Source organism: Cydia fagiglandana, chromosome 22 (genome assembly GCF_963556715.1).
Source record: "Cydia fagiglandana chromosome 22, ilCydFagi1.1, whole genome shotgun sequence".
NCBI lineage: Eukaryota > Metazoa > Arthropoda > Insecta > Lepidoptera > Tortricidae > Cydia > Cydia fagiglandana.
The window spans coordinates 6409734-6421767 of record NC_085953.1 but is presented as its reverse complement, the minus strand read 5'-3'; the positions used below and the strand labels follow the sequence as shown (position 1 = coordinate 6421767).

General features: G+C 39.3%; 1 protein-coding gene and 1 long non-coding RNA gene across 2 annotated transcripts in view; both read left to right on the top strand.

Moving 5' to 3' along the window:
- The window catches only part of LOC134675480 (uncharacterized), a 118186-nt gene extending 106748 nt beyond the window's left edge, over nt 1–11438 (top strand). Inside the window, exon 2 of the long non-coding RNA XR_010099748.1 lies at nt 9253–11438. This is a non-coding gene — a long non-coding RNA (uncharacterized LOC134675480). The remainder of the gene's footprint in view (nt 1–9252) is intronic.
- Nucleotides 1–11438, top strand: part of LOC134675469 (catenin delta-2) — a 70134-nt gene extending 58696 nt beyond the window's left edge. Inside the window, exons 15-20 of the mRNA XM_063533739.1 lie at nt 311–452; nt 956–1128; nt 2048–2216; nt 2764–2892; nt 4037–4161; nt 5700–11438. Coding sequence (XP_063389809.1) covers nt 311–452; nt 956–1128; nt 2048–2216; nt 2764–2892; nt 4037–4161; nt 5700–5828 — 867 coding nt within the window. The 3' untranslated portion in view covers nt 5829–11438. The remainder of the gene's footprint in view (nt 1–310; nt 453–955; nt 1129–2047; nt 2217–2763; nt 2893–4036; nt 4162–5699) is intronic.
- Nucleotides 11439–12034: the final 596 nt, after the last annotated feature.

Sequence of the window (12034 nt, the reverse complement as noted above, 5' to 3'; positions counted from 1 at the left end):
AGTCTGGAGTGTCTCCCCATTCTCCCTAGTCGGAAGGATCATCAAGGCTGAGGGAATATATATCCCACATGATTTTGAACTTTGTTTCAGAGTGATAGGGTTCAATTTCGCATAATTTCTGACACCCCTACTACCTATCACGGTTACGTAGCTTCAGTTATTAGATACGGCCTTCTGTTATGGGGAAACGCAAAAGATATCAAGAGAGTCTTGTGCCTTATCACGGTTACGTAGCTTCAGTTATTAGATACGGCCTTCTGTTATGGGGAAACGCAAAAGATATCAAGAGTCTTGTGCTTGTTGTTACTAGGTGGTGCCACTATACATGGCGCTGCTGCAGACGTGTTCGAACCCGGAGACGCTTGAGGCTGCTGCAGGCGCGCTGCAGAACCTCGCGGCCTGCTACTGGCAGCCTTCTATTGACATTCGGGCGGCTGTGAGGAAAGAAAAGGGTGAGCTTAGTCTAAGAATTAGTTTTATTTTGAAGACGAATAGTAAAATTATAACTAAAAATGTGACTAATTGACGACCGGTCTGGCCTTGTGGGTAGTGAGTGTAGTGACCCTGCCTATGACGATGGTCTTGGGTTCGGATCCCGGTAAGGACAACACACATATTTGTGTGATGACACAGATATTTGTTTACTATGTATTTAAGTGATTATATGTTATATATCCTTGTCTGAGTACCCACAACACAAGCCTTTTTGAGCTTACCTTGTGGCTAAGTCAATCTGTGTTAAAATGTCGTATAATATTTATATTTAATTGAATCAGCGTGGTCAATAACTTTCGTTTCTTATGGTTTAACCATAAGGTGGCGTTCAAAGGTTTGGGAGCAACTGAGCAATGTTTTGACGAAATGAACTTCTATATTAACCCTTTCATATTTAATCTTTATTTGTCTTTAACATGAGAATAACAGAATATTAATATCAACCGAAAAATCTTCTCAGGTCTGCCCATACTAGTTGAACTGCTTCGAATGGAAGTAGACCGCGTCGTATGCGCGGTGGCCACAGCATTGCGGAACTTGGCGATCGACCAACGCAACAAGGAGCTCATCGGGAAATACGCCATGCGGGACCTTGTGCAGAAACTACCTAGCGGGAACCAACAACATGACCAGGTAAGGGTCCTAACTGTTAGGCCCACTTGCACCATTCCACTAACCCGGGGTTAACCGGTTAAACCTGGAGTTACCGTGGTTACCAGTACAATTTGACACCGGGTTGACGGTTAAACTGCTTAACCCCGGGTTAAAGGGATGGTGCATATGGGCCTTAGGTGTGTAAAGTTGTTGGTGAAGTTGACTTGCAAACTGTTTTTTAATTAAACAGTAAACCTTCAGTACCGTCCGTCCGTCCGACCATAAACTCAGAACGTAAGCTTGTAAATCTACATAATTAATTGGCACGACCTGTTTAAATGAAAAACCTGGTTAATTGAAACAAAATTGTCGCTCCCTTGAGATTTCAATTATCCGGGTTTCACTTTATATCGAGGAAAAAAACGTCGACATTAAACCATAGCCATATGCATACCTACGGCTTTGGCTCCATGCATAGTCCTGTTTATGTGCAATAAAGTGACATACATACATACATACATACATACATACATACATAGTATATAGCTTTCAATTAAATTTCGTAACTCAAACTATGTACTATACGCAAAAATAGGAACCTTACGTTGTGATTAATAACATTCTTAAGATTTATCTAGGAATACATCGGGTATTTCAAATAAGTTATTCTACACCATGCATGAAATAAAGCACCAGAAGATTAATAGAGAAACGTAGACAGCAGTTAGACATATTTAGACAAAAAAATATATTTTGAAGCCCGTATAAAACTATAAAGAGTAGGTAATTTGATTGTGAAGTCACATGCTAGTGACACAAAGTCCATAGTAGCAAAATCGTTTTGACTTTTGACAGTTCGAAAAAAGAAACTGGTTTGACTAGTAGTCATATCAAATTGATTGAAATAATCCAATAAGATGTTCATGTTCAAGTGTTTAACCTTCATCTTATTTCACAGCAGGGCACATCAGACGACACGATCGCGGCCGTCCTGGCCACACTAAACGAAGTGATCAAGAAGAGCGGCGAGTTCAGCCGTTCGTTATTAGAGGCCGGCGGTGTAGAGCGCCTCCTCAATCTCACCAAGCAGCGCCATCGGCATACGCCGAGAGTGCTCAAGTTTGCAGGTAACTTACCTCCACTACTTACCACTGATTACCTGTCGTTATATATGGCCAAAGATAATCGGTATACGATAAACATGGCCCGGGCCACACGTGGCTGGAACATGGGCCGTCCTGGCCACATTAAACGAAGTGATCAAGAAGAGCGGCGAGTTCAGCCGTTCGTTATTAGAAGCTGGCGGCGTCGAGCGCCTTCTCAATCTCAACAAGCAGCGCCATCGGCATACGCCGAGAGTGCTCAAGTTCGCAGGTAACTTACCACTAATTACTTGTAGTAGTAGTAATTGTAGTACTTTATATATGGCCAAAGATAATCGGTATACGAAAAACATGGCCCGGGCCACACCAGGCTGGAACGTGGGCCGTCCTAGCCATATTAAAAGCCGTATCTCGGGCGGGTTTATTGCGGATCAGAACGTAGTTTATGTACATCGCTCGCATTTAGCCGGTACAAAGAATGCGCAAATGTTAATCCTGGCAAGCCTTGCTTAAAATAATTTTCCTTGGCTGGTATATTTAGGCCGTAAACGTTATTCTGTGTATTGTGCAGGGCAAGTGCTGCAGACGATGTGGTCGCACGCGGAGCTGCGCGAGGTGTACCGCAAGCACGGCTGGCGCGAGGCCGACTTCCTCACGCCCGCGCGCGCCGCGCAGCCGCGCGCCAGCTCCAACACCTCCGGTACGTGTACTCACATGTATTAGGCTTAGAACGCACTGTGATTCATTTTTTGCAGATTAAAAAGTGTAACACATACGGCATGCTTACAAGACACTTTACGGCACTTGCAAGACGGAAACCGCAAGAAATTAATCGCAGTGCGTTCTAAGCCATAAAAGGGTTAAACCATGCGTCTGTCACCGTTAAAGCGTTCGATAAATTTTATTGTATTAAAGTTTCATATTTGACTGATAAATGATGTTGATCACTTGATCAGTACGCTAAATGTGGTTGGTGCAACTGGCCCTTCTTATTAAAGCTGGCTTAAGAAGTAGTAAGCTAATTCTGAAACCATATTTCGAAAAATCCAAGTACTTTACACAAGATTCAATTAGCTATTCAATTCAAATTCTTAAAAATACAAGATTCAATTTGCTTTACCTATATAGCCTATAAGGGTTATCGGGGTCGAAAAATCGATTTGACTAGGTCATGTCTCTGGGAAAACACGCATTTTTGAGTTTTTATATGTTTTCCGAGCAAAGCTTTCGATGTTCCAAATATTAAAAATAGCAAACGGGCCAGCACTTGCAGTCACAGAAACGCAAATGGGGATGAAAATCATGCTTACATAAAAATCATGCTTAGCATTAGCTAACAAATAACAACGATTGTGCCTTGTATATAATTATTACCATTTGTATGTACTTGTACAGTGTATATTCTTATGGATGCTTAACTGCCTTGTGTATATTGTCTATCATCTTAAGCCTGTCTTTTTCATCACACGTACCATACGTATATTTTAGTACAAACAATTTTTTTTGTTCTAAAAAAAAATGTGACTTAATGACAATTTCGCGCCTAGAAAAAAATACTTGAAGCAAACTTTTATGTAGATATGAACTGGCGAATTGTTCGGGCTTGGTAATAGGGTAGATATTTGCTAAGAGGGTCGAGGGATTTACCCGAGTTTGAAGTTAAGCGACACATTTTAATCGCTGGTGCTAACACGCCCGATACATTTTTTAGATAAATTACTCGCTCTCCAATAAAAATCTTGCTTATCGCTACTCGCTGATCGTAGTCGGTTAGACACCTTCCTATCGCGCTCTTACACTACTGATCCACCATTTCACCTCCGCTCACTCGCTAACCTCTATAGGTGGCGGCACCCCGGTGGGCGGCGCGCCGCACTCGCCCAGCAACGCCAACAGCACGCTCAGCCGGCCCATGGCCAGTACCGGCGGCACGCGGTACGAGGACCGCACCATACGGAGGCACAGAGAGGTAACACCGTCACTGACCAGAGTATCCCTAAGGCCCCCCACGCATTTAGCGTCTTTCGAGCGTCGGCGTCTACAACTCTATGGTCGCGCTCGACGCAACGTCGACGCAACGTCTACGCAACTGCGCAGCGACGTCATTTTCCATAGCGCTGACCAGACGCCGACGCTCGAAAGACGCTAGATGTGGGGGGGGGGGGGGGCATCATCATCTTCCTCGCGTTGTCCCGGTATTTTGCCACGCCGGAGCCTAGGGTCCACTTGGCAACTAATCCCAAGAATTGGTGTAGGTTTTTACGAAAGCGACTGCCATCTGACCTTCCAACCCAGAGGGTACACTAGGCCTTATTGGGATTAGTCCGGTTTCCTCACGATGTTTTCCTTCACCGAAAAGCGACTGGTAAATCACAAATGATATTTCGTACAAGGGTTCCGAAAAACTCATTGGTGCGAGCCGGGGTTCGAACCCGCGACCTCCAGATTGAAAGTCGCACGCTTTTACCGCTAGGCTACCAGCGCTCACTCAGTATCCGTAAACAATACCTTACATAATATAGTATGAATTTTATGAAATGATTTTTTCGGCTCGGGCCCTAATCTGTTATACCAAAGCGTTTGTTTCTTTTATGCAGCGGTTACGAATGCTAACGCTACTGACTGAACGGTAATAAACTCGTTTAAAAAGCAATTTTACCATCCTATTTATACGGTTCAAATTCATCTAACAGCTCATTCTGTTACCTGACAGGCCACACACAGGCGATCGATCGTCCCACATTACTCAAAGTCGTTATCTCAGAATGAGCTGTTACATGAATATGAACCATATAAATAGGAAGGTAAAGTTGCTTTTTAACAATATGGTTGCTTTGGCACGCGCCTTAGACGCCTCTCCATAAAGTAAACAAAGGCTTTATCTGATTAGGGTCCGAGCCGAAAAAATCATCTCTTAAAATTCATACTATACCTGAATACCTCTCAGATAAGGTGGTCAGCGAGCCGGTGGGAATCCAGTTCTAGGAAAAGAAACTAATGTTTCCAGCCGGTTAGAAGTAAATTTTAAGATCTGTCATTAAATTGCATTTTGTTTCAAAAATTACTGTCATTGTAACAATCTGTGCATTGAACTGAAATTTAGTAAAATTTTCTTTTAAGCGGCGGGTAACAGCTACATGCACGCTTTGTTTTATATGCAAAATGGGTTGTGGTTTGGATCTATTGTGAAATACCTATGTTAATGAACTTGATATTTGTAAGATTCGCTGAAACATGTCATGCGTTTGATCATGTGCATAATTTTCATCGTTAACACATCGACATTATATACTAATCTGCACTGATGACGCTCTGCTAAACAATCATTAAAAGTGTACCTACGTACTTGCTTAGGTATAACCAGAATATCAGGGTAGAATGTAATATTTAACTATTTATCTCGAAGCCAACAAAATATACGAAACATAACATTTTATAACAGCCAGTGTTCAGCAGGTACGCTCTACCCTAACACCTTCTCAGTACTAACAGAACCATTACTTTCAGAACGATGACGCCCCAACGATGGACGTGAACAACTACCAAGACGGTCTCGGCATGGGCAACCCCAACGGCCGGCCGATGAACCTCCAGGGCGTGCAAGCTTCCATGCCCATGCCGCCCAGCAGTCGCTAGTGCGCTCAAGAGAGATCGTGGGGGTAACTTGCTTGTCCCACTCTAAAATCAACCTTAATGTAGGGTGGTAAAGTTTAGTGTGGCGGTTAGTGTAACGGGGAGTCGAACATTTGCGGTACTTGGGAATTATAGAAACTTAATAGCCTCGGCGGCCGGCTCATGACCCTCTAACGCCCACTTGCACCATCCCTCTAACCCGGGGTTAAGCGGTTAAACCGTTAACCTAGTGTCAAATTGTATGGGTAACCATAGCAACCCCCTTTTTTTTTTAAGAGGGGAAATGCTTTACGCATACCACCCCGGCGCGGGGACGGGCCGGGATGGTTATGTGGGACTCCCTGTTGTGGGCTAATGAGACCCCAGGTTTACCCATTAAAACCCCTTTGTTGCTGCCTCGCTGCTATACGGCGAGGTCCCAGGAACGCCGAAGTACTCTTCCGCAACCTCGCCACAACCATAGCAACCCCTGGTTTAACCGGTTAACCCCGGGTGCAAGTGGGCCTAAGGCGTGCAGGTGTCCATGCCCATGCCGCCCAGCAGTCGCTATTGCGCTCAAGGCAGAACGTTGGGGTAACTTGAGGGCCACACTCTGATATCAACCTTAATGTAGGGTGGTAAAGTTTAATGTGGCGGTTAGTGTAACGGGGAGTCGAGTAGAAAGTATTTGGGAGTTATAGACATTGACGTATAATACCTAAGGAAACTTACGGGCACTAAAAATGATGCTAGTTCAGCGGTGTTACTCACGAATTTCAGCCAATCGTGCAGTCTAACGCAACTAGTTGCGACCAATAGCGCGCGTGATGCGAACTCGTCAACCAATCGCGTTGTAGCGGTGTCACACCGCTGTACTGGCCCCTGTCATGCCTCATTATTATTGCCCGCAAAGCCAGTCCCTAGATCTATGTCAATGGTTATAGACGAATGAATAATAAATTATAAATATTATAATAGACGCTTGAATGGGCAACCCCAACAGCCGGGCGAAGAACCTCCAAGGCGTGTAAGCTTCGATGCGTATGCCGCCGACCAGTCGCTAATGCGCTCAACACAGACCGTGGTTTGCTTTCACACTAAAATGAGCCTTCGTGCATGGTAGTAAAGTTTATATTCTGAACCCAACTGTACATGTATGGTCGACTCCCCTTGCACAAGTTACAATTTCTGTTCTCGCCAATATCTAACAGTATTCGAACGTAAACTTTAAGTATAAATGTAGTGCCATTTAATAAAAATACAAATCTTTGTTGCAGCGGTTTATTCAAGTTATTCTCACGATCTTTACAGAATTGTAATTTATATTACATATGAAAGTATCTTGCACAAGCATTTATTATAATTATTATAAATGCATTGAATATATGTAGTGTTTCGCCTATATGACCGTTTTGTTCTGTTTTTTTTTTAAATTTTTAATCACCGAACGTGCAATGACGCATGATTTTACGATTAATCAATAAAATGAACCGTTGAAATAATTTCTAATATGACAAGCAAAAGTCACTAACTAACACCATTGAAATTATTGTACAATAAACTGTGTTACAAGTGTAATAAAGTGCATTGTTACTTTAATTTTTTGATAGTACTTAGTGACTTTTGCTTGTCACCCGATGATATATTATACCACCGTACGTTATCGGAATCACAATTCATTTTATTGATATACGTAAAATCATTTAAATCATGGAAATGTCAGAAAATATGAATATTATGTAAATTACGTTTTAAAAGTCGCTTAAAGACAAACAGGTAGTATTTAGGCACTGTTTTATTTGCGATAACAACTTAGAATAATAATGCCTAGAAATAAATAATGGCAACCGAAGTGAAGTTGATTTTTTACTATGACCAGGTTGTATGAAGACCTGGTCATACATAGTAAAAATCCAACTGTACAGTAACAGTAACTTGTACAGTCGTCTTCAGTGTATATAGGAACGGCCAAGGTGTCCAAATATATTTGAACATGGCCTTTAACGTCTTGATAATAGAGGTGCTTTGTTCAGATATTTGGGAACAACTTGGCTGCTCCGATATATCTGATGGCGAATGTATACCGCTCAGAATGTGTTGGAGTCTTATTTATATTCTGTATCTTTAGGTATTTAAATAAAACTAAACAAAATCTACCCTCAAATGGCTCCTTAAGCCAGTTGAGAGTGATGAAAACATTACATGATCAAATAATGTAGGTTAAAGTCAGGTCGTTCAGTGACTGAACCAGGCGGTTTTGTATTTGGTTGGTTAACCAATAAATGTTATACCTACCCGAAAATGTACAAATTATTTGGATACTTTTATTTAAATACCTAAAGATACAGATTATACACTTCACCTTCTAACAGGATGCTATTGGACTAGGTTTCTAGCTGTTATTATTCTAAGCACTTAATTCATGATGGCCTAAGTAAGATAGCGCCGTTTTTTATGAGATCATGTCAATTCCCCATGTATATAGTCGTGCCATTGGATGTTGTGTAACCTCAGGGTTTCCAGGTAGCTGTTGTGTTTTTTCTATTGGGGCCGTGTACGGACTAGATATAAGTCCTTTCAACAGGTTAGGTAAGACTTATTTTAAAGGCGGATATTTATATATAAATAACGAGTTTAATATTGGAGTATGAATTGCTGTTCCTACTTTGTGTTGTTTTTAGAGATTTTTTTTCCTAGTATGATTTTTATTTAAGAAATAAAACCTGGCAGCTGTAGGCACCTCGTTTATGCAGCTTCAAAACTTAAATATTAGACAAAATAGTAATTCACATTTCAATGTTAAACGCGTATTATAAACTCCTTATATAAATTTAATATACGTAAACGTATGAACATTATACAACAAACATTTAATAATTACCATAGACAAATAAATACTAAGAAGCGGAATGTACTGCAAAAGATTGGGTCATTGCTAGCGCTTGACAACCGCATAATGTACGATATCGTACAGCGCCCTCTACTGTCTAATTTGCGACTACAAATACTTTACGCGTCTTAGTATTTTATCTATGTTTTACTAAAAAATATTGACATCTAAATTCGGTCACGTCCACCTTACTTACACCGTGACTAATTAATAGGTTTTTTGTAATATTTTGTATTCATTCCACAACCTAAGAATAATTGTAATATAGGTGTCTAATGTCCCATGGTATACTTAAGGATTATCCGTCTTAACGTAGCGATATAGGCGTACGGTGTCATGTAAGCTTCGAAATAAATTGGTAGCCTGATTTTAACCGAAGAATTGTAAAGACTTAAACTGTTATAGAAAAACTTTATTTATTAGATATTTCAAGTGCTAATCGTATCTTATCGTATTGTGTATGTGTTCGGGGGCCCTTGGCATGATCGAGCTCATGGGTAGCGTAAAGTCCTTTGGTTCCAGATATCCTGCTCCAAAGTCCTTCATTTGTCTGGCGAGGGCGTGACATTCACACATTAGGTGTTTTACTGTATCTTCCTCTTCGCCACACATACGACAATCGGTGTTGTCAGAGTGTCCCATCTTGGCCAGAATGCCTTTGACCCCGTAATGGCCAGTAAACATCCCTGTTATGATTTGGAGTTGTCTTTTGCTAAGTTTCCAAAGCTTTTTAGAAACTTAGCAAAAGACAATCGTATGCTATATGTAGTATGAATTATCTGAGATGATATTTTCGACTCTGGCCCTAATCTGTTAAACAAAAGGTATTGTTTCCTTTATGCAGTGAGTACTTCTGCTACTGCTAAAAACGCCGTCGAGGAGCATAGCTGAAGAAACATTAGGGGTGTTAAGTCAGCAATGTTAACACTTGAGTCACTACAAAATGTATTGAATGATATCAGAGCCATCTAGTGAAGCTATTCAGATGTAACTTCTTATTTAGTTTATCGTTGTTTATAGTCGATAGTCGGGGCACAAAGTTTTTCTATAACATTGTTAGGTTATGGCAAGTTTAGTTCAAATAATACTAATTCGCTGCGGAACATTCCGATACTCTTACTATTCTAAGATTGATAAGGGATTAAAAAACAATCTTCCGTAGTCGTATCTTGCCGAGTAGGTAGTAATCGGAATGCTAGCAGTAACCACCAATCCTAAGCTCTCCATTATTATGACAATTTAAAATAATATAAATTTCAATTTATTTTGATATGAATAGTTAATTTTAATGCGTTCGAAGCATTCGCGACTGGGTCACTCCTCTTAGCGTCTCCCGAGCGTCGGCGTCTAGTCAACTCTATGGCTGCTCGACGCAACGCAACGTTGGCGCATATGCGCAGCGACGCCATATTCCATAGCGCTGACTAGAGGCTGACGGTCAAAAGACGCTAGTGTGGGGTGGTCTTTGGGCGAGCTTCTCTTAGTAATTTCGAGAGAAAATGCTTTAAAACTGTTTCGGTTGACTTCCCTCCGTCTATGGTGTTAGTTTTATCTATATAGCATTTAACTATTTATTTTTCATTATACTAGGATTATTTTAGTTAATCATAGGCCATAAATTTAAGAGATTTTTGTGAGAACTTTTTTCTTTTTCTATAAAAAATAACATATTTGCACAATAATGCATTTCTACGTCTTCTGAGACAACCACATGACTGACTGGTACAAAACTACCCTCATCCAGTGCATTATATGTTTTAAGTACCCATGTATGTAAGTGTTTTTGTATATTTTTATTATAAATGTAAGTGAATGTACAACGTTTCTTTTTCATCATTACAATACACTTGCCAGGGCAACATAGCTTCTATGAAGCTTGATTTATGATAATTTCTACTTTTTATAGTTTCTTTCTAACTAGATTGTAAGGATAAATATTTAATCGACAAGATATTTCATTTAATTTTGATGGTATTTAGTTTTAAGGGCATTGTCCAATTTTATATTATTTAAAATGTGCCCTAACTTTTTATAACTTATATCAAAATGTCACTAATCTATATTTGACATAATGGCGGCATGGTTAAATCGTAACGTAATTTTAGGTTATCTCAGACAGCTTCCATTGTAGATATCATTGAAGATGATTTATAATTTTAATGGAATAATGTATACTTGGAATAAACCACCCTAAGTAGGGCTTGTTGTATAGATCACTTTAATTTTTTTAATTAGGTTCCCAGCTGTAGAAGATTAGTTCTTGTTATCACTTTCACTTTGCAGAAGATCTCTATAAATTTATAGTATTTTTAGGTCATTGTAGAGTCACCTTTAGAACTTTGCAAGCGGATTTATGAGGGCAAATGTTGGCTATACCCTAACCATTTTGACTTTACCGCATCAAGAAATATCCGCGCGCACAGATTCTAATGGAGTTCTATGTAGTGTTACACCACGAAGAAAAATATATTAAAATGTCTATGGTCAACCATAGATATAGAGTTGTTGGAACAGTAATACTCGATTATTTATATTTTATTTAAAATTTTATATTGAAAATTATTTAAAGAGTGCAGACTTCGTTTGTCGTTGCGACGTAGCTGATAGTGAATGATAGTTTCTCTTTTGTCATGTTGTACGTAGATTTTAATAGAAAATATTTGTCTTATATAAAGATACATTATGATTGAAAATAATTATTATATTATACACAATTCACAGAGAATTAAATGAATGATTTTTTATGTTTTGTTTTTTTATTCTTTGTTACCTTTTGTTTCCTTATTTTACTCGTATGATATCGATTGAATAAGCCATTTATAGGCCTATAGTATAAGTTACTACCACAAAAATGTGGATATTTGTATGGCTACAATTTTAATTATATTCCATACAATTTGTTTGGTAAATAATCGGATAAAAGGATTTGCGAACCACTAAACAAGACTCATATAAGGAATTAAGCTTTGGAAATCTTTACCATACATTTAATTATCACAATTTTTATTATTTTTATTTTACTTTTTTTTTAATTTTTAGTAATTTTATACATTTTTGACTGTGTATCGGTAATTGGGTACTAGAAAAAATGTTGTAGCTATTAATTATTAGTATTATTAGTACGAAGTTTTGTATCTGTTGAAACGTATTCAAAAATTGAATTTTTGGAAAAAACCGACAGCATTCGGTGTCATGTACTTTAAGTAAAAAAAAATCCTAACTGTATGAATGCTCACATTTTCTATTTATCTGTAGTATTTGATTAATCAGTTGAATTTATAGGTGTAATAGTTTTAAAGAGTTACGGTAAGATACGTAGGCGACGGCGCACGTTTTTATT